Raw genomic sequence first — 21131 nt, 5'->3', positions numbered from 1 at the left:
AATCATGCTTTGCTGACTATCAAGTTGTTTTAAAATTTGAAGGTTAAAAGTTTGCATTATCACTGTAAAACAAAACACTCATATTTTACATTCCAAACTGTCATGGAAGCGTAGATGTGATTTGTAGAATTGTATAAGGAAAGTAAACTACAGTAACACTGTAGGGAAGTAATGAAGAGGAAACAAAGTGGCATAGAAAGTTACCTAGTGTTATGTTTGGGACAGCAGTCAACATCTAGTCAAAAAACAATTTTTGCTTACCCTAAAGAGAAAAAACAATAATGCTATTTCATCTATTGTATACCAGAAATTCATCATCTGTACATCTGAATTAGGAACAGCAAGTGGGGCGTCCCACCCCTGTCGCTCCCTCCCTCCTTGCATTAGTGATTACATATAACCAACTGGAGCCCTTGGGCATATCAGAGGCACCCACCCGCTTAGCAAACTGCAGTTGATGCCTGCGTCATCATGCGTGAAATTGTACATCTGCAAATTGGACAATGTGGAAACCAAATCGGCTCAAAGGTAATGAAAATGAATGGCTGAAATGATACGCTGGGTATATACAGTATATACATACAAGAAAGACTGAAAAATGTATTGTAATGTTATAATGTACACGCAAAAAAATATAAGATATAAAATGTGTATTCTATTATTGTAATTTAGTCACGATTTTAAATAAAACTAATTATCAGTTAAACTGAAAATAATGCTACTTTGTTCATCCGACAGCAATAGGATGATGATGATGATGATTATTATGATGCAATGAAAGGTACAAATGTTTTATTTCATTTTAATTGCTATGAAACAAACAAAAAAAAAGCATATTTGGTCATTTATGTGTATTTGCAAGAAAATACTTTTTTGAATATGTTCCTGGGGTGCAAAATAGGTACAGTATTTAGTATTAAGTATCACGTCGGTAAAGTCAATAACGTTTTCTATGATGGATTGACGTGAAGTGATATTATGTTTGATAATTCGAACATTATACTACTTGTATTTATTTATTATTTATTGTTTTATTTATTAGTTTAACTTGTAACTTCGTATTTTCACTCTTTGCTATTGCACGACCAATTTCACATGTACAACATAGCACGCAGGAATGGCTATTTTAAAGTGATATAAAATACAGAGTGATATCACATTACAAATGACTTGGGTGACATGGGTGTGTTCTGCTGGGCATCCTGGGAGAAGATAAGGCTAAAGCTCGTGAGGGTGGGTCATTTTGTTTTTATCATGCCCAGTGCAAAACAAGAACGAGCATGAACAAGATAATAAGCAACACATACAGATGATAGTCACGTGTTCCTTCCTAATCACATTTATTGCGATGGAAAATAAACAGGAAACATTGCAAGGATATGGTTATAATGCAAAAAAAGAACAAAACATAAGTCACTCTCTCACAGGAGATGATATGTTGAAGCCCATGGTATCACTGTAATGATCTTCAATGATGCCTGTTCCTTCACAGTTCTGGGAAGTGATCAGCGAGGAACACGGAATCGGCAAAACAGGCATCTATGAGGGTGACAGCGCAGTCCAACTGGAAAGAGTCAACGTATACTTCAATGAAGCGCACGGTAAGGCGAGAGAGAGTCAAGAGAGTCCATGATGGATTTACCAATGACGACTACATCTCCATCCTATGTCCAGGCGGTAAATATGTGCCTCGGTCGCTGCTGGTTGACCTGGAGCCCGGAACCATGGATAGCATCAGAGGGAGTCGCATTGGTGCTCTCTTTAGGCCGGACAACTTCATTCATGGTGAGCTGTGGATTGAAAATATTATGGATACAGTAGTTTAATTTCAATTCATTTCATTTAGTTTATTTACAAATAATCTGACGGATGAATCTTACAAATCGTCTTTGCGACAATTTTGAGCTTTTTGTACTCAATTTTTCACCAAAAAGGAGTTGGGCGAAGGTAAACAATTAATTAAAAAAAAATCTTCAAGCATTTTAAAATTCTCTGTCAAATTGAACACGAAACAAATATAATTGCACATTGTGTATCTAAAAGTTGGAACACACCGTCGACTAAAAATGACAATCACAGGTACCAAAGGCTCGTGCAACAACCAATCATGGCTCAAATTGTGAAGGTTATGTAACCAAACCCTAATAACAGGTTACGCTTGAAAGGTCATCACCCGAGCCTTGAGGACTGTGAGCCACCAGGCCTCCTGTACTGTCTTCTGTTATTTTTTTTTTTTTTGGACAGGTTGTAACAAGGAACCAAAAAAATCCTTGTGTGTTTTTATTACTTGGACAACAAGAAAAATTCTGATCATTGAACAAATACAGTATAGCACAACATGTAGATGAATAATATTTCAAAACCTTACCAGCATACGCCTTATCCTTGATGAAAAATGATTACTAGTAGAACATCTAAATGAGTCAGTGTAGCACTAGAATTGTATTCCTTTTTTTGACTGTTTGTGCCTCCACATTCCTCCTTCCTTTTTCCACGCAGGCAACTCAGGTGCCGGCAATAACTGGGCAAAGGGCCACTATACGGAGGGCGCGGAGCTGATAGAACAGGTGATGGACCGGGTGAGGAATGAGAGCGAGAGCTGCGACTGCCTTCAAGGCTTCCAGCTGGTTCATTCCCTCGGCGGGGGCACAGGTTCCGGCATGGGAACCCTAATGATCAACAAAATCCGAGAGGAGTACCCCGACCGAATCATGACCAGCTTCAGCGTAATGCCCTCGCCCAAGGTTTCCGACACGGTGGTGGAGCCCTACAACGCCACCCTGTCGGTGCACCAACTTCTGGAGAGCACGGACGAGACCTTCTGTATTGACAACGAGGCGCTCTACGACATCTGCTTCCGCACACTCAAACTCACCACCCCCACGTACGGAGACCTCAACCACTTGGTGTCCATGACTATGAGCGGGGTCACCACTTCCCTGAGATTCCCCGGCCAGCTCAACGCCGACCTGAGGAAGCTGGCGGTCAACATGGTGCCTTTCCCCCGCCTCCACTTCTTTATGCCCGGTTTCGCCCCGCTGACGGCCCGCGGTAGTCAGCAGTATCGCGCCCTCTCCGTACCAGAGCTCACCCAGCAGATGTTCGACGCCCGCAACATGATGACGGCGTGCGACCCCAGGCGGGGCCGCTACCTCACAGTCGCCGGCGTCTTCCGCGGCCGGATGTCCACCAAGCAAGTGGATGAGCAAATGCTGGCCGTCCAACAGAAAAACAGCAACCACTTTGTGGACTGGATCCCGCACAACGTCAAGGTCGCCGTGTGCGACATCCCACCTCGAGGCCTTAAAATGGCCTCCACCTTCATCGGCAACAACACGGCCATTCAGGAAATATTCCGCCGAGTGGGCGATCAGTTTGGGCTGATGTTCAGGCGCAAGGCCTTTCTCCACTGGTACACGGGCGAGGGCATGGACGAAATGGAGTTCACGGAGGCCGAGGGCAACCTCAACGACTTGGTATCCGAGTACCAGCAGTACCAAGACGCCACTGCCGATATGGAGTCCGAACTGGAGGACGAAGATGAACAAGAGCCGCCTGTCATGTCTACTGCCACGAGGATTCAAACTCGGATGGAAATGACAAAGGAAACAGTGACAGGAACGAGCCGAGAAACTGCGGATGAGGACATATTGTGAATTGTTGCCGATGTAAAATTTGTGAGGAACTGGTGCTATGGACAAGTGGAATTTAGCTGTACTGATTTTTAAGATGGATTGAAAATTTGACTCATTTGAATCGTGGGCAATAGGGCAGCTATCGTGGTTGGCACATCTGCCTTATAAATCGAAGGATTTGAGTTTGAATGTCAGCATGATAGGTTCGCCAAAGTCTCTAAATCAGCTATTGGTGTGAATGTTAGCGTGAAATGTTGTTTGTTGTATACGTGACCGGCATCTGGCTGTTGACCAGTCACGAAATGAGCACATTAGAAAATGAATGGATGGATGTCTGGACTAAACTAAAGGTAGCTCTAGGGACACTTGACTTTGCATTAAGACTTCACTATCTCTATATTAATGAATAAATCTGTATTTCATTTGCTTTGTGATGAGCTTGTTCAAAGTGTTTCCAGAGGCATTATACAAAAGATAAGAAAATAATATATATAAATGTACTTCACTTTGGTACAGAAACATGAAACTTTCACTGTGGATTAAACAGTTTTGACTGGGTTTTCATTTGAAAGTAAAGTACTGCGTTTAAAGATCGTGGTGAAGTCATTCAAACATACTGCAGGGTGATTCAAATGCACTGCAAAGTTCTTTAAATGTGGTGATAAAGTAATCAGAATTTTTTCAATGTTATCTGACAAAAGGCAGAAGGTTACGAAAATAAAGCTAAGTCGTGGAAATACTGGAAAGTCATACATTTGTGAGAATAGATATAAAGTCAGGAAAATAGCATAACACCACTTTTTAGGTTAAAATTAAGATAATATGAGAATAAAGTCCAAATGTTACTCTGTAAAAGTTGGGATGTTATGAATATGAAGTTGTGAAAATAGTAAAAAATACAAGAATAAAGTATAAAAATTGGGGGATTCATTTCTTAATGTTACATCGATTATGTTGTGAAGTTGTGCGGCTAAGGTCATTATGCCAGAGTATATTAAAGTGATATGCAACCATTTCAACATATTGCAATAGGGGATAGAAAATAACAAACTTTGTTATTTCAAAACCAGCAAGCATGACTCAAATTAATACGCCCGTAAGAATTACAACTTTCGGTGTGGTAAAGTAAGGAGCCTCATCATAGCACTTTTGTTTTGTTTTTTTCTCGAAGTAATATAATTTTATAAAATCATTACCTAATTGTGAAGCTATAACTTGTCACTTTTTTATTTTTCTTACACAACCTTGTGATAATATTTCAACTTTATTTCCTGATATATATTTTTATTTAGTCTGTTTTTGGTGTGGTAATTAAAAGTTAGTTAAGAGGCTTTTAACTTGACTTGACTGAGTGATGGACCATATTGACGCTGATAACGTGTGCTTGGCTGTCATTCTGTTTCCTCCCACTGTGAGCAGCCTGCGACTTTGAGATTATGTATTTTACTGCCTTGAGTGTCTGTGCAATGTGATAAGTACAGAAATAAAGATATCTAGACTGGTGTATTCCATTGTGGTTTGGGACCAATAGGCTAACATGCATAAATTATAAATGCACATTACATTTCGCCATGAATACAGCATTATAAATCCAGATTAGTTCAGAAAATAATAAATGTCTTAGTTTTATAACACAAAATGCAGTTGCAATGTTTTGAAAATAAAGTTACAACTACCCAAAAAAGGTTCGGAAAAGAAGTAATACCACAAGAAGTGTTGTAAAGTTAAGATAAAAAAAATCTTCATGTTAAGAGAGAAAAGTTGTAAATGAAACATTTACACTAAACATTTCAAAATGTGTAGCAGTGAGAATGAATATGTTAATTCAAGTGTTAATGTTGCAAGATTAAAGTTTTATTTCACACATCCAAGAATGGAGAATTCAGCCACAGTTTGAATGAAAAAAAGTTGTTTCAAGAATGTTCCAAGAATAAAGTTGCAAAAGTTACAAAATGAGTCATATTACTATGGCAATAAAGTTATAATTTTACATGAAAAAGTCACAGTGCTAGGAGAAAAATATATATCATGTTGAAAAATTGAATGGAATGAGGTCAGCCATTGTGCTTTTCTGTTAACAAAAGAAAAAAGGGCCTGCAACCAGATACTTTCCAGTCAGCAGTCTAAAGTCTGTCCTTGTTCTTCCAAGGCAGCACAAACTTTCAACCTTTCATGGGGGGGAGGGGTCAATTACATAACATTGAAGGTTATTTACACAATACTCACTAGCGTATGACGAAAGCATTAGATTATATTGACATGATACACGTTTGACCAATACCTTTTTAAACAGCCTTATTTTAACATCATGGTGGATGATTTGAGTAGAGAACAAAGAAAGCAGAAGAAGAGGTCGGGATTGTAGTTGAAAAAAAAATAAGTTGGGAGAAAGGTAGGTTAAAGGAAGGAAGAGTATGAAGTAAGGCAGAAAAAGTAAAACAAATGAGGGTAAAATGCTTGAATAAAAAGTGAATCTGAGTGAAGGAAGCCAGGAGGGAAGGTCAGGGCTAAAACACAAAGAAAGTACGAAGTGGAAGGAACGTGTCATGAAATCATGCAAGGATAAAATTGAGAGAAGAAAATGAAGATCAAAGGTACGATGGAAGGTCAAAACGGAATAAAGGCTGGACTTCGGAAACTGTAAATATACAAAGACAATTTTAATAGTAACGTAGGCCCACTCTGTCATACACGAAACAAAAAAGCGCCTTCCTGTTATGTCACTCGGCGCTATTTTAAAATGCTATCAGCTGCTCGCACTAACGCACTGCACATAGTGACTGACAGCAAGCCGGTCACACGTCGCATAGCATGCTGGCAGTAGCCGGAAGTGCGTCATAGCAGTCACATGACAGTTCCATTGGTTTGGAGGAAAAGGAAAAGGGGGGCGGGGAGTGACTAGCTATCTTGGCTTGAATCTGGTGAGGGTACCGGGCGGGATCTAACACTCGTCGACTGACTTGGGTGTGACGGATCGTCCCGGCGCTTTCCTTCTTCCACTCATCCATTTGGCTGATCCCAACTCGCCGCACTATGAAGATCTGGACATCCGAACACATATTCAAGTAAGTCCCAACGCGCTAATTTATTATGTCACCGGGTTCATAGTCTAGCTAATATGCTACATCGTCCTGCTCACGCATATGAGTAAGCGGAACATCCGGGTGCTTGATGACAATCACTCCCACCATAAAAGGACTCTAGCTAGCGAGCTAGCATGCTAAAGATACATGATTTTTCTTGTCATCATGTTCGTTGGCCTTAACGCCCAATTATGATATCATACTCAATATGGTATGAGTAGACTTGGAGTGTTAAAAGGAAGTACAGACGGTGCAATGAATTAAACGAGCGCCATTCTTATTGCATAAGCCGTCCGCATGGTTAAGTAACCTTTCCCCCACTTTTCCCTTGCCGGCGTCCCGTGACGTCACTATCCAATCGCTGTCTGTTCGCCTGCACGCGTCTCCATAGAAACTGGACACTAATGACCTTCGTAGACTCTTGTGTAAAAGAATGTCTTCGAAAGGACGCTTGCACCTAGCACCTAATAATCAACTTTTGGTTAGGCGATTTCTCATTTTTGGGTCCTGGGATTCTTTGCGGATTTTTATTTTTTTTGTTCATTCATAATTCTTACGCTTTTAAACCTGAAGATCACCAGCAACTTTCTAATACTATCACATTTTTCTTCTGAGCTTAAATATGCACGACTTGCTCAACAATAAAAATCAAAACAGAAAACAAAACACTTTTTGAACCAAATTGAACTGATCTGTTTCAAAATTGTCGCTAGCTGATGTGCACCGAGTGTACTAGCAATATACTGTCTATGTGAACAGAGAGTAGCTCGTAATTGGTATTGGGTAAATGACTTCTGAAAATTATAGTAGTTACTTGTTTCGCCACACAAAAAAATAATACGCATAAATGTAGGTAATTGAACAACCTTCGCTCTGTCAATAGTTTAATATCAACTTATTTTCTCAGACAGAGGGAGACTTAAAAATTTTACATTCAAAAATAATATCATTTCTTAGAAGTTTTACCCTACATGTTTCTGCATTAATCTTTCGCCACCTTCAGAGTTAGTTTCCAGGGAAAAATATCACTGCTTTACTTACTTTACTATTTTTTTAAACCTTAAAATATGCAAAAGATTGTTATTTTTCAGCTGTTTTCCAGCTGCATAGAGGAGAACAGCGTAGACTGTGAGTCATTTAACTTACCCAGTAATATTTATTGAACCTCAACTGGTAGATTCTGGTTCACGTTACATAACGTGCAGTGTTTGTAATGTCGAAATGGCCTGTTAATTACAGTGAATATTTGAATGACTAGTCCATTCCATGAATATAACAATCAAATGCAAACCAGTTAGTATTTCCTCAATTTAAGCCTTAAAAACTGAATTTGACTGTTTGTTTCCCCCCCAACAGTCACCCTTGGGAGACGGTGACCAAGGCAGCGATGCAAAAATACCCCAACCCAATGAATCCCAGTGTTTTCGGGGTAGACGTTTTGGACCGGTCCATCGACAAGCAGGGCCGCCTCCACAGCAAAAGGCTTCTTAGCACTGAGTGGGGTCTCCCCTCTATCGTCAAATCGGTGAGTATCCAAAACCAGTCAACTACCACAGTGCTAATTCTGTCCTTGAACTAAAGAGTTGGACCGATGCTGACGGGAGCGTAGTAATTGCTAATTTTGTCACGGCCGTGCTGCAACCCGTGACGGCATGTGATATAACATTCAAAGTTAAAACGAGAGCTCATGAGAACGCTTGCCGGCCGTCTCCTGTGTCGCGGCCCCCTGACCTCTGAAAGTACAACGAGCAAAGGAGAGCTATTGCGCAGCTTTGCGGTCTGAACACCAAGTCAGATGACCTCTACATAGCTGTCTGTGATCACGTCCATGAATATCCTCTTTAATTCCCACCTTGGTCAATGCTGTGAGCTCTGCCAACAAACGGGATTAATAATCTGATTGAGTCCATGAGAATGAGATGGATATGTTAAATTTGTAATCTAAATTAATGCCAAACATGAATTTTCTAGTTTTCAAAGTAAAACATTCAAAATATTTTACTGAGCACAACAAAAGTAACAATCTGACGTGCAAATGTAAGTCTAATAGGAGACACAGGCACTTTTTTTCAGCTGCAGCTAAGATCTTTCCTAATGAATATTTTAAGAAAATGCATACAGACATACAGACTCCTGAGTAATGAATCTATAGATATTATTGGGCATTATCTATATTCTTCCCAATGTTTAATTAGAAATATATTTTCGTTTTGTCCTCAGATCATTGGCAACACGCGGACGTGCACATACATTCAAGAGCACTCGGTCGTGGATCCGCAGGAGAAGAGTATGGAACTTCAGTCCACAAATGTGAGTATTCAATCGTTGAGGTCGTTTTCCAGATTGAGTGATATGAATTTAAAAGAATGCCTTTCCAAAGTGACAAAGGAGTGTGTCATTTTTAATGCGCATACACCTTGTAGATGCAATACATCATGTCTGTAAAGAGGTGTTCTGATATTTTCTGGAATGAAGACTTGCCTGTTCTAATGGGGTGTACTTGCGCTGCAATGTATAAAGACTTGTCTGATGACTTTGTCCTTTTGTGATATTTCTCCTCACGCTGCAGATTACATTCACAAACTTGGTTTCTGTGGATGAGAAGTTAACGTATAAACCTCACCCCGAGGATTCAAAGAAGTAAGTTCATTGAAGTGAACTGACCCAATTTGGAAGCATTGTAAGAATGACACTTTATAAGTATTAACAAAAATGTTTGTCTGTAGGACAATCCTGACACAAGAAGCTATCATCTCTGTGAAAGGAGTAAGTCTAAGCAGCTATTTGGAGGGCATTCTAGCAAGCACCATCTCAACCAATGCGGGAAAGGTAGGAGATCGACTACACATTCATACCGAATATTGTTGGGTGCTTGCATTTCAATAAACACGACTTGCTCCAGAAAATGGAGCAGAACAAATGCTTTCGGTCTTAGTTTTCAGTGAGCTTGTGTTCCATTTACTCATTCGACCCTTCAATGAACCTAACAAAAATCGTCTGACAAATTAAAATGAATCAACACAATCAATTACTTGCTCAATCTAACATGGAAAGCTGCAAAATGTTGCTATTTGCCCCAGCTTTCCTTAATGAGCTCCATTTTCTGTCTCTTTAGGGCCGCGAAGCCGTCGAGTGGGTGATCCGGCGGCTCAACACAGAAATCGAGGAGCTGGCAGCGACGGCGCGCGGCACGCTACGAACGCCCATGGCCGCCGCCGCCATCGCTGACGAATGACCTACGCTTCCTATTTTTCCAGCAAAGCGTCCCCGCGCCTTCATGATATACTGACACTGCCTGGTGCTTCTTCTGTGTTATGTGACAGTGCATTTGGACCTGCATTGAAGCAGAAGGCTTTTGGTGAGGCCTCGGGGTGGCCACTCAGGGAACTATCGAAATAAGTGCCAAAAGCTCTTAGGTTGAATTTACACTGCATTGTTCAAATAACATTTTTTGGTTTCAATTTTTTTTTTTTTTTTTGAAGTGGCACTTTTCCAAACATGGATTAACGTCAGTGTCGTATATGTGCAAATGTGAGTGCAGAGTAACTGCACGGTTGCGATCATTGCGTTACATTTACTCAAGTCAACTCAAACAAGTAAACACATGCTGTGATTCAAGATCTCAGCAAAATCATAGATGGGCTGTGTCAACACAGGCTAGCTCAATGCCACGTAACAATAGATATTCGTAAGTATATATGTACTACTGGTTACCTTGTGTTGTTACAGCCTGTTGTTGACCCAAGTTCCAGTCCGATTTTTTTTTTTTCCATCTACATCTTGTCATGTCTTTTACCAGTACAAACACAGCCATTAGCCTTATTAGATGTATGTCACTTGAAACAAACTTGAAAACAGAAAGTTGAAGAAAAAAAAAAACTAGAATTAGGTATTTGAATTTGCAGTGGAATTCCAGCCCTTTGTTATGCGATGCAAATGAGGCACATGTCAAGCGAGCCTGCCAATTGTGGCATGAAAAAGTTAAGCGCACAGAAAAAAAAAAACAAAAAAACATTGTCATGGCATTGCAAAAGCATCCATACATGGAAATGGTTTTAACTGGTTTCACATGGGAGTGATTGTGTACGTTGAAATGGTTTAGCGTGTCATTGGCACATTTTATGTATATTTTGCGGGTGTTGGAGTTGGATCTTTGACACTTTTTCTGAGACCTCATTGATAACATTCTGTACTGCGCATCAGTAAATAGGCTTGTAAATTATTAGCTGTTATTTAATGAATAATAATGCATTTAAGTTATATGAAGGGAACAAGTTACCTTGTGTTGATGGTGTTTTGGTGGAAGTCAAACACTATGCTGCATATTTTGAAGGAGCAGGTGGAGCTGAACATTCGCAAAGGTTTTCATACTATTATGATGGACAGTGTTTTTACCATATGTATTTGGATGTAACATTCAAAATACAGACTTTGAAAGGAAGAGATGAAAATTGTAACTTGTGCCTCTGTAAAATGCATTCGTGATATTGCCAACTGAGTGTGCAAGCATAATAAATACATTTTAATGACTTTGTAAATGTACTTGTTCATTCTTTGTCTCTCTCTCGCGCTCTCACTCATTATCCAGAATGAATCTGTGCTTTAAAAGAAATGTTTTGTACACATTACAAATTGAGTAGTAAAATATTACTAAAATATAATACAGCCTATATACAGCCGAGATTTTAACTCCGGTCCTCAGAATTATGACACAGTAATTGCTTCATAAATCTGTGGTCGCTTTGTTCCATCTACGACAGTGTGCGTCTTTTTATAGTACGATTTCCTATTTATTTTTGGTGGTTATACGTCCTCTCGTGTACGTCTCTTTCAGTGTCAGCAGGTGGTGGTAATGTGCTTCTACATTGCTTTGCTGTCCAAAATAACTAAAAGAGGCAGCCGAGACGAATCTGAATTTGCAGTCAACTGGCGTCGACACAAACCTGTCCAAATTACAAACTGATCATGCGGTCCACGGAGGCTGCATGAGGTGGTTAGCGGCGTCGAAGGACCCATCTTGCGAATTGTCCTTCAGAGAATCCAGCCTGTGAGTTTTGGACACAGCCAATGACTAAAGTCACTCTACTTTCAAGTCAGGGTCAAGTCGAGTGGATTTGTATTTAACATAGCGCTGTCTATCTTGGATGGAGGGCAAATTAATATTTTGGATTTGGATTTGGATTTATCACTGAAGAAATTCAGAGGTAAGGACCTTACGTAACGAGGTTAGCAATAGTAATGGTCGTCAAAGTAGGCGTGTTGAAACTGTCGTTTAAAAAAAAAAAGAGGTGGGCAACTTCCTTTTTTTTTTTTTTTTTTTTGCTAGTCCGACATTCGTCAGAGTCCAGCCTCCTTTCCGTCATCGTTTGTCCGTCATTTTTTCAAGCCAGACGAAATTGTAATCGTCGGTCAATCAGTGTATTTTTGCTCAACATTCGGCCACTACTAAAAGGCGACATTTCACGTTGTTTTTTCTGGTCCGTCATTCGTCAGACACTGGTCTACCTCTGTCTGCACTAATACTAATTGTTTTTCTGTTTTATCATTTACACTTAGAGTTAACACCACGTCTGTGATTCTTAAGTTACTCTGAAACACAACACAGTAATAAAAGTAACACGAAAACAAAGCCAGCTAATGGGTTTAACCCTGGGCTAAAGTCTTTAAATCACAATGACAGCATTGTAACCACGTTAAACAATCCCTCTAGCGACTATATTCCTGCATAGGCAACAAAGACTCATTGCTAAAAACTTGACTTCTTTTCCTTGATGTGTTTGTGTGTTGCGCACACTCTGCAGTGGGACAAATGAAGAGATGTGTGCAATCGGAGGAAAGGCAGTGATCCCGGGTCATGTGGTGAGTCCAAGTCAATCATTACTCACACGATACACAGTTTTTTTAGTCGTCAGTCTGACTTTTGAAACACTAGCTTGCCTGCTTAGTTGAAGGACATCGACAAGGCTTCAATTTGAAATTTGTTGCAGGTAGGTCTCAGGAGTGAGTTTCCATGTGTACTAGAGCCACGGATTTTCACAGCTGGCAACATTAGCAGTTCAGTGTTAGACAAATTGGATTCCTGCTTTGAAACGCCCACTATGAGCAACATCAATGTCATGTTTTCTGCATAACCTAGGGGTTTGCTACCCCGGGCTGTTTTACAAACATGACACACAAATTCTTAGCTTTTTCCACTTCTGTAAAGGTGTTTAGAATAAATATTGAATTTCAACATTTCTGTTAACCTTGTCAACAGAGATTTGCATCATAGCCTGGGTTTCACGTTCCCTTCAGCTCGGGTGCTGCCCAAAAAAAGCAAAAAAAAAAAAAAGAAAAAAACAGGGATTTGATAGGCTAATAGAGCTTAGGAGACCAGAGGATTTTACAGTTCTTGGACTGAATCATTTGGTTTCATTGCCACTGTGGAAGGACTGGCTGCTTGTTTACTTTGTAATGAGAAGCAAATAACATAAACAACTTAGATTCCTGATGTTGAGAAGCTGTCCAGGGATGTCCAAAAACAGAAGTCATATTAAACTGGTAAGAACACAAACTTGTCATCGGTGCATCTTTAGTAACACATTGGCTGTTTTCATAAAACAATTTTGTCAGTATATATTTGGAATGACACACAAGGATTGTGTGTAGAGTTCATCTGTCAATTAATTATATAATTCATTCGATTTTTTTTCTTGAGTGGAAACAATATACAGTTGGTTCTCTTGCATTATCACATATGTATTTAATTGTTTAACATAATAGTCTAATAAGTTAATCACTTGTTCGCATTTGTTTTTGTGTACATGGTCTCGCAGTATTTCAAAAAGGTTTGCTTGCTTTATTTCTCGGGTTTTTGCAGTCCAGAAGGCAAGCACAGGCGATAAACAACAAGCTGAACCTTATGGTAATCTCAGTGAATTAATTTACCTTGTTGTATGAAAGAAAGGAAACAAAAAGGACATCTCACTGTTGCAAGCCACTTGAAATCCTTCACTTACGGCAGCAGCCAACGAGTTTTCACAGTAATTCCCCTGCAGGCAGACAAACACAAATGGTTTTCCTTGACTTGGAAGCATCATTAAACCCGTAAAAGAAAACCCACTTGTGTTTGTTGTGCTTGCAAGGGACTTACAGAAATATTTTTTTGTTGCTTTGTCCTGAAAATAGCGTTCCACTTTGTTGATGTATTTTTAAATTCTCAAAACAAAAATAACAAAAATCTGATATCTTTATTGTATTTCTGTAATTTCATCAGTGCTATGAAACACAATACGTTAATATTCTAATGAAATTTAAACTTAAAGCACCATCGTACAGTAGAGTAGTCACAAAGTGCATCATTCTCTCCAGAATTCATGCGAGTTGGACTAATAGTAGGACATCACCGAAGGCCTCAGTGTGAAATGCAAGGACCGCCACTGGTTTTGCAGGTATCTGTATTATTTCAGGGTGGTTTGGTGGCGCAGTGGTTAGCATGTCCGCCTCACAGTTCAGGGGCCCAAATTCAAATCCACCTCACTTCCGGCTTCCTCCCACATTCCAAAAACATGAATGGCAGGTGTATTGGACCCTCTAAATTATCCTTAGGTGTAATTGATTGCGTGAATGTTTGGTTGGCCGCCAACCAGTTCAGGGTGTCCCCTGCCTACTGTCCGAAGTCAGCTGGGTGGATGAGCGGCTTTAGAAAATGGATGGATGGGTATATTATTTCACTATATCAGAACTATTAGTTTTTGCAATGTCCACCGAGAGAAGTGCATCATTTGAAGAAAAAAAAACACAGTTGGCGACTCTTTGCTGTATCTAATTGAGATCCTGAGTCTCCACTCTTTTGTGTTGATTATATACATCACCTTTGGCAGGGTAACAATTTAATTCTTTTAAAATATGAGTTATTTTAGTGTCTTTGTGTCTATTTTGTCTTTATACAAGCCCATGTGTCTGTTGGTTGACAACATTCAATGTATGGCAGCCCTAGAGGGGAAAATGGAAAAGATCAGCCTGGCTCTAATTCACTTAGAATGGGCCCGGTCAGGTGATCATAGCATGTGCACATTTTTACCACAAGCTTCATTATTTCATTCTTAAGACCTTATAAAAATGTAAATGTTGGTTAAATATTATAACAGCAATAACAATAGAGTATAATGTCAAACTGGGATATAACCAATACAATAGAAAGAGGGGGTTTGACAACCACTAAAAAGCTTTGCTTCATTATCATTCTTTTTTTTTTCCCCCGTTCAGGCTATTTCTTAAAGGCCTCATGGCACGCATTCTCTTTCTCATACGGCCTCAACCATTCCTGGCTCTCCTGGGGAGGAGGAAAATGGCACTAGACTCTCAGGCACGAGAAGTGTTTGCGGCAGCCGTCGAAGCTGTGCAGCCGGACATCGCCATTCGACAGAGTTTGGAGCGCCAAGGCGACTCCGTGGCGGTCTCCGGAAGTGGCGGCCGCAAGTTCACGCTGAGGAATAACGTGCACGTGGCGGGCTTCGGAAAAGCAGTGCTCGGCATGGCCACTGAAACCGAGAGGATTCTGGGGGATCACTTGGTGGGAGGAGTCATCAGCGTGCCGCATGGCATTCAGCAAACATTACGGCAGCATGGAAAACAGTAAGCAAAAACAAAGTTGAAAAACTTATTTCAATTACAGTATCATTATTACTGGAGTAAATTTGATGAAAATAAATTTGTAGGATCAGTAAAATGTAAGATTAATTTCAAAGGCCACACGATCACAAAATACTACGTAAACTGTCGGAAATTCACTTGTTTTGAAAATTCAACGAAATGTTGATAGCCTTTTTTTTCCCCTTCACTGACATTATTGAGACAACTATGGAGGCATCTTTGTCACTGCCAGGCATCTGCTGTTAAAGGAAAAAAGCTGTATCCAAGTCATGGAGGGTGCTCAACACAACCTGCCCGACACCAACTCCCAGACGGCAGCTGAATGCATCGCCCGGCTAGCATGCGCACTGACTGAGGAAGACTTGCTTTTCGTGCTGATTTCTGGTACAAACACACACACGCAAACACGAGTTCTTTGAGTGATCGGCTCCATTGTTGAAAAAAAAAAAAAAAAACTAGGCGGGGGCTCTGCGTTGCTACCTGCACCCATCCCGCCAATAACCCTCCAAGAGAAGCTGGACCTCACCCGCAAACTGGCGGCCGCCGGTGCCACCATTCAAGAGCTGAACACGGTACGACGTGCCTTCTCCGTATTAAAGGGCGGAGGACTTGCACGGTGCGCTCACCCTGCTCAGGTAATTTATTGGTGTTACTTTGACTTTTTGTAGATTTTTTTTTTTTTCTCGAAGAGTTGTAACGTGTTATACATTAAGGTTATTGTCACATCAGAATCTTATTTTTAGGCTATACACATTTGGGTAGGAAGAACATTTTCTAATCAAACTAATGGCAAAACCCTAACTCTTCAAGTGTTTGATTTGGCCAAGCTAGTCCAAACAAAATATTCTCGAAACTGACAAAATGTTGCAGATGTTGCATTGGTATACCTTTTCACATTCTAGTTTATTTTGTTTTTTTTAACCAAAAACACGGACTGCTGACTGCTTTAGTTGACCGGTATTTCATTTTAGTTTGAGTTTCTTTTTGTCAATTTTTTTTCGAACATTTTTTGGGAAAAAAAAGAAAAAAGAAAACTATCCAGTAGCTTATCCTCACAAGGGTCGCAGGCTTGCTGGTGCCTATCCCAGCTCTTCGGGCAGTAGGCAGGGGAGACCTTGAACTTTTCTCAGCCAATTGAGATATAATTGAAGATATAACTACTTTATTTTCCATCCGTGAATTTATACAGTGCAAAACTTAATCATTTTGGAATATATGTTTTTTTCTTTAGCTTTGTACAAAATAGAATTTGAGTGCATTTATTTAAATGAACGATAATTTTAATGCAACAAAATTCAATCTTTAGATACATAGTTTTCATTTCACTTAGGTTTTGATCATAAACCATAAATCATAGGTATAAAAATCCTTTTTTTCCAGTAATAAAAATTGAGATGCATATTTCATTTCAGTGACATTTCTTATACAAGAATAAAGATTATTGGTTTTTGTTTTAGTGCAAAACAAAAAAACTAAAGCCTGGATGCTTTTCATTTTAGGCCGTTTTTCAGAGTTTCATGTTTATAATTTGTGAGTGAGCATGCATTTAATGATGTCAATCAAAATTGGACATGCTTTTCATGTTATTCTTATACTGCAAAACAATTTACTGTTTTGGTTTAAAAAAAGTCAAAACAATAGAAATGCTTGCTTTTCATTGTAGTGCTTTTTTTCCATTCAAATAAAAAAGTAGGAAAAGGATAGGTAACAGATTTTTTTTTCTATTTTGATGTTTTATTTCTATATACACAAACGATTTTTTATTTACGACATGACGTTTTAAAGACTGTATATATTAAAATTATATACAAAATGCCTTCAGTGTGCACTTTGCTTCACAGGTGGTGGCGTTAATCCTGTCAGACGTGATCGGCGATCCACTGGACCTGATAGCTAGCGGCCCCACCGTGCGAAGTCCGATATGTCGTGAGGAGGTGCTGACAGTCCTTGAACGCTACAGCTTACTAGACTCTGCCCCTGCCTCAGTGAAGGACGTGCTAAGTAAACTTTGCCCACAAGAAAAAGTAGAAATTGAGGAGGCCGAGCACGTTCTCAACGTCGTGATCGGCTCCAACGGCGTTGCCCTCAAGCACGCGGGCCACCGGGCGCTCCAGCTCGGTTTCCGCCCTATTGTGCTATCAACAGGAGTGTGTGGCGATGTGAGGTCAGTGTCCCGTCTTTACGGTCTCCTGGCCCGCTTCGCCTGCTCACGTGAAGAAAATCCATCCGAGCTTGCTGCCGAGGTGTTGAAGCTAGGACCGGAGGTGGGAGTAGAGAGTAGCGACCTTCATGGCGTCATGCGGTCTTTGGAGCAGGGACAGGGTGCTGCTTGTGTGCTGGCAGGGGGCGAGCCCACGGTGGAGCTGACGGGTAATGGCCGCGGGGGTCGCAACCAGGAGCTGGCTATGAGAGTGGGCCTGGAGCTGAGATGCTTGGGCCCCCGGTTACACAGTCCCGTCTTCCTGAGCGCTGGAACTGACGGTCAGGACGGGCCCACCGAGGCGGCGGGAGCCGTGACGGATGCGAGTTTGTATGAGGACGCCCAAAAACAAGAGCTGGACATGTTAAGCTTCCTGAAAAACAACGATTCCTTTACTTTTTTTAAACGTCTCTCTGGTGGACGCAACTTGGTTGTCCCAGGTTTGACCTGCACCAATGTCATGGATGTGCATATTCTGCTAATTCCATTTTGTGCGAAATAGGTCTGAGAGGATAACTTGAATTTACGACAGTGAACCTTTGCAATATGTGGGAATAGGAAACAAAATTCCACCCCCCCCTATAAAAAAAATATAATAGTCATTTAAACTCTACATAATTACCACCATTATTACTCAAACACATATTACAAGTTTTGCAACATTACTCTCAAACATGAATGGATTACAGAGGATTTTATCATGAAAAAAGTTAATGTGAGAAGGGTGTCGTAGTTTTAGTTTTGCAACTGTAAAAATACCCTTTACCGCGGTGTCTTGACATACAACTGACTCAACTTTTAAGCTTTTTGAGATAAGAGCCGTCGCACAACTAATGTTTTTGTGTTAACTCGTGAGCGCTGACTTCAGACTGTGGTGGTGCTCTAGGGTGGCAGTGAATTCAACGCACTTTACAACAGTAGTTTGGCAAATAGTTGATTCATCAAAAAAGTAGCTTCAAACCATTAAATGCCACACCCACTTGAAGTGGACTAAGATAATTAGACTAATTACACTAGCATCTTTTAAACAGCCACCCAAAGGTTTTGCTTGCTTAACGCACGTGCCAATTAGTAACTACAATACGAAATAGTTTTGGGAAAGACTGGAGCACGTTAATGACATTTTCATTTATTTCAGAGGAAACATGACTTGATATACAAATATTCTGAGTTAAAAGCGCGTTCACTGAACAAACTAGTATCTCCTCAGAGCATGACTGTCCTCCTGTAAGCCAGTTTCTTAACATTTGCTTCCTGTTGTGGGGAAAAGACACCTGCTAGTAATTTACTGGGGAAAAAAAAAACCTGTAGGTGTCTGCTATTTGACAATTTCTGTATTTGGGGAGGAATGTATCATGCCTGAACATATTCTCTGCAGAGTGCTTGCTTGACTATCAGTGACTATACGTTGCGATGTTCTCTACATTTTACGTACGTTCAGAAAGAAGTGACGTATTGATTTTGTAAAATTTAAGTTAATTTGAAAGACGGGAGTAATTGTCTGTAGGGCGACTGAAAGTTTAACAGTAAAAGTACATTTTGTGCATTTCAAAGGGAATCTTTCACTATTCTTATTTACATGCTCAGTCCACATGTTTTCTTTTAAATTAAAACATTGTATTTGTATGCAACATCTTCTGCAACTCAAGATGATGCACAGGCATCTATCTCCATGCAGTGTTTTATTATTGCAGTATGGTTCATGTTTTTTTTTCATTTCTGCAACATGTTTTTTCTTTTTAATTTCCTTCTGAAATTGTTGCTCTATTTCATGTTTAAAATTCAAAGTTTGAAAAAAATATGTACATCTTGTTCCTCTACATAGTGTTTTTCATTTGTGCGTGGGTGAGAGAACGTGTGGGGAATGTGTAGTTCAGGCAAGAATTAGTTAGAGCTCGTACTGCCACGCCCCCCCTCAATACAGTCATTTTTTTGAGAAATGACACACGACACCCAAACTAGTATTTAGCTTTTCAGGATACAAGCCATTTTCTAGGAATCAACTTAATTCAGCTCACTTCACAGCAAACATGTTGGCAGACCTTTGTTTTAAAAAAATAATAATGCAAATTTAAAAATTATACTCAAACTAAAGTGCCACAAGCTGATAATGTTTTAAATAGAAATGTTTATTATCAAGTAGTAATTATGGTTAGCTGAAGTATGCGATTATGAAGATGGTTTATTAAATAAGCAAAAATATGAAAACTTGTCATTATGTGATCACGAGCATATTTCATGAAGTAATTAAAAGACCGGTATAGTGCTCAATTTGAATTATCGTTAGGTTTAATTTCTCTGGAAATGTTCCCGTGTCAATTCTGTGTTCTCTTTGCATGTGGTCAAACAGGTTTAAGAATTCTTCCCAAAGGAAAAAGCTGTTGTATCACATCGTCACTTTTACTTGACATCATGGCTCGATGGTAGTGTGTTTGCTTCTCATCCAGAAGATTATGGATCATCCCCCAAACACGGCAAAGTGTCCTTGAGCAAGACACCAGAACTGGAAAAACTTGGCAAGACTATTGACATTCATTTTTCATATTGATGTGATTTCATATTGGTTTTACTCAATATTCTGTGAGCTACTGGAGTGGGTAAAATGTACTGCATTTTTACAAATAATCAGAGGCACCATATTTCGAATAACTTTGTATTTACACACGTTTCTACCTGTGGCGTACATTTGATACCAAGTTGCAACTGATGACAGATCCTTGGTAAAAAGTCTGAATTTGAAAGTGCATTCACGGTCCATGGGAGTTTCACACGCCCGACTAATCCCTATGAGATTTGAATGGTTCCCCCGCTGAACTTCCCCTGCAACAAAGACAAAATGACATTAGGTCAACAACAGCGTCGCGGGGCAACGTTGTGCGATGCCTACCATCTGCCCAGGTCAGGTGTTGTGTCAGGTGTTCCCCCGTTCTGCCCGCTCCCTGAACGCAACATCAAAGCAGGTCAGCTAAACCCAGCTACCGCTACGTTAGCAACAGCGCGAGTAAACATAAATACATAAATAATAACGAATACACACCCTGCCGATAATACATATCGTTGACCGTGTTCCCGTAAACCTTCCAAGCGAAGTGAATAGCCAGGAGGCTGAAAATCAACCAGCTGAGAAGGATTTTGAATATGGAGACTCTCAAGTCGTTAGCGAGCCAGTCCTCAACGAATTCGGAGAGAAACGACAAGCAGCCGTCAGCGATGCGGGACAGAAACTCAAAGTCCCAAGGCTCCTCCATTACGTCCTGTTACTTTCCAGCTTTTGTCAAATAAAGAACGGCCGTGCTTTCGTCGCACATCGCTCACTCGGTCGAAACACAAACCCATCCAGTTCGCCGTTGCGAAGCAAGCTACGCTGGCTACGGAAGTGTCTTGATGGATACGAAATGAGGTAGTTACGTAGCGCGCCCCCCCCTTCCCCATTTTCCTGGTCATTCGTAAATACAGTACATATACCAAATCGTGGAAAAAAAATAACCCCTCAAATGTGCATTTTTTTTAACGGAGATTGGCACTACAAATACAAATATTTTCAGTGAGTTTACGCGTGTACCTTCCCCCTCATGAGTG

At 40.2% G+C, this 21131-nt stretch overlaps 4 protein-coding genes across 7 annotated transcripts; 3 read left to right on the top strand and 1 right to left on the bottom strand.

Moving 5' to 3' along the window:
• The first annotated feature begins 424 nt into the window (after positions 1–424).
• LOC148419357 (tubulin beta-6 chain) lies at positions 425–5139 on the top strand. Its single transcript, XM_088422763.1, has 4 exons — positions 425–528; positions 1493–1601; positions 1675–1785; positions 2500–5139. The coding sequence occupies exons 1-4, from the start codon at positions 472–474 to the stop codon at positions 3654–3656; spliced, it is 1434 nt and encodes a 477-aa protein (XP_088278889.1). The 5' UTR covers positions 425–471; the 3' UTR covers positions 3657–5139.
• Positions 5140–6517: 1378 nt separating this feature from the next.
• prelid3b (PRELI domain containing 3) lies at positions 6518–11256 on the top strand. The gene is made up of 6 exons (XM_088422764.1): positions 6518–6700; positions 8075–8243; positions 8939–9028; positions 9288–9358; positions 9445–9547; positions 9834–11256. The coding sequence occupies exons 1-6, from the start codon at positions 6669–6671 to the stop codon at positions 9951–9953; spliced, it is 585 nt and encodes a 194-aa protein (XP_088278890.1). The 5' UTR covers positions 6518–6668; the 3' UTR covers positions 9954–11256.
• Positions 11257–11611: 355 nt separating this feature from the next.
• glyctk (glycerate kinase) lies at positions 11612–18131 on the top strand. Of its 4 annotated transcripts, none has more exons than XM_088422484.1 (6): positions 11612–11765; positions 12520–12577; positions 14966–15334; positions 15585–15736; positions 15812–15987; positions 17194–18131. In XM_088422484.1, exons 2-6 carry the CDS (start codon positions 12573–12575, stop codon positions 18052–18054), a joined length of 1563 nt encoding a protein of 520 aa, XP_088278610.1. In that variant the 5' UTR covers positions 11612–11765; positions 12520–12572; the 3' UTR covers positions 18055–18131. The 4 variants fall into 4 exon arrangements, with proteins under 4 accessions (XP_088278610.1, XP_088278609.1, XP_088278611.1 ...); XM_088422483.1 differs by having other exon boundaries at positions 11612–11922; XM_088422485.1 differs by lacking the exons at positions 11612–11765; positions 12520–12577 and adding an exon at positions 12618–12705.
• Positions 18132–20189: 2058 nt separating this feature from the next.
• On the bottom strand, positions 20190–21086 carry tcta (T cell leukemia translocation altered). The gene is made up of 3 exons (XM_088422487.1): positions 20590–21086; positions 20440–20491; positions 20190–20372 (listed from the first exon to the last, which is right to left on the bottom strand). Exons 1-3 carry the CDS (start codon positions 20798–20800, stop codon positions 20330–20332), a joined length of 306 nt encoding a protein of 101 aa, XP_088278613.1. The 5' UTR covers positions 20801–21086; the 3' UTR covers positions 20190–20329.
• Positions 21087–21131: the final 45 nt, after the last annotated feature.

This window comes from Hippichthys cyanospilos, chromosome 9 (genome assembly GCF_059441005.1).
Source record: "Hippichthys cyanospilos isolate Australia breed blue-spotted pipefish chromosome 9, RoL_Hcya_1.0, whole genome shotgun sequence".
Classification (NCBI taxonomy): Eukaryota; Metazoa; Chordata; class Actinopteri; order Syngnathiformes; family Syngnathidae; genus Hippichthys; species Hippichthys cyanospilos.
The sequence above is the reverse complement of the archived record's forward strand: the minus strand, read 5'-3'. Positions and strand labels throughout refer to the sequence as shown.

What these genes read in the sequence shown, in the direction of transcription:
- LOC148419357 (XM_088422763.1), top strand. Translation starts at nt 472, where the DNA reads ATGCGTGAAATTGTACATCTGCAAATTGGACAATGTGGAAACCAAATC. An exon ending in GAAACCAAATCGGCTCAAAG is followed by an intron (nt 529 to 1,492) that starts GTAATGAAAATG and finishes GTTCCTTCACAG; the next exon opens with TTCTGGGAAGTGATCAGCGA. An exon ending in GCCGGACAACTTCATTCATG is followed by an intron (nt 1,786 to 2,499) that starts GTGAGCTGTGGA and finishes TTTTCCACGCAG; the next exon opens with GCAACTCAGGTGCCGGCAAT.
- prelid3b (XM_088422764.1), top strand. Translation starts at nt 6,669, where the DNA reads ATGAAGATCTGGACATCCGAACACATATTCAA. An exon ending in ACATCCGAACACATATTCAA is followed by an intron (nt 6,701 to 8,074) that starts GTAAGTCCCAAC and finishes CCCCCCCAACAG; the next exon opens with TCACCCTTGGGAGACGGTGA. An exon ending in CACCCCGAGGATTCAAAGAA is followed by an intron (nt 9,359 to 9,444) that starts GTAAGTTCATTG and finishes GTTTGTCTGTAG; the next exon opens with GACAATCCTGACACAAGAAG.
- glyctk (XM_088422484.1), top strand. An exon ending in TTACGGCAGCATGGAAAACA is followed by an intron (nt 15,335 to 15,584) that starts GTAAGCAAAAAC and finishes TGTCACTGCCAG; the next exon opens with GCATCTGCTGTTAAAGGAAA. An exon ending in GCTTTTCGTGCTGATTTCTG is followed by an intron (nt 15,737 to 15,811) that starts GTACAAACACAC and finishes AAAAAAAACTAG; the next exon opens with GCGGGGGCTCTGCGTTGCTA.
- tcta (XM_088422487.1), bottom strand. Translation starts at nt 20,800, where the DNA reads ATGGAGGAGCCTTGGGACTTTGAGTTTCTGTCCCGCATCGCTGACGGC. An exon ending in CGATATGTATTATCGGCAGG is followed by an intron (nt 20,492 to 20,589) that starts GTGTGTATTCGT and finishes TGTTGCGTTCAG; the next exon opens with GGAGCGGGCAGAACGGGGGA. An exon ending in ACACCTGACCTGGGCAGATG is followed by an intron (nt 20,373 to 20,439) that starts GTAGGCATCGCA and finishes TCTTTGTTGCAG; the next exon opens with GGGAAGTTCAGCGGGGGAAC.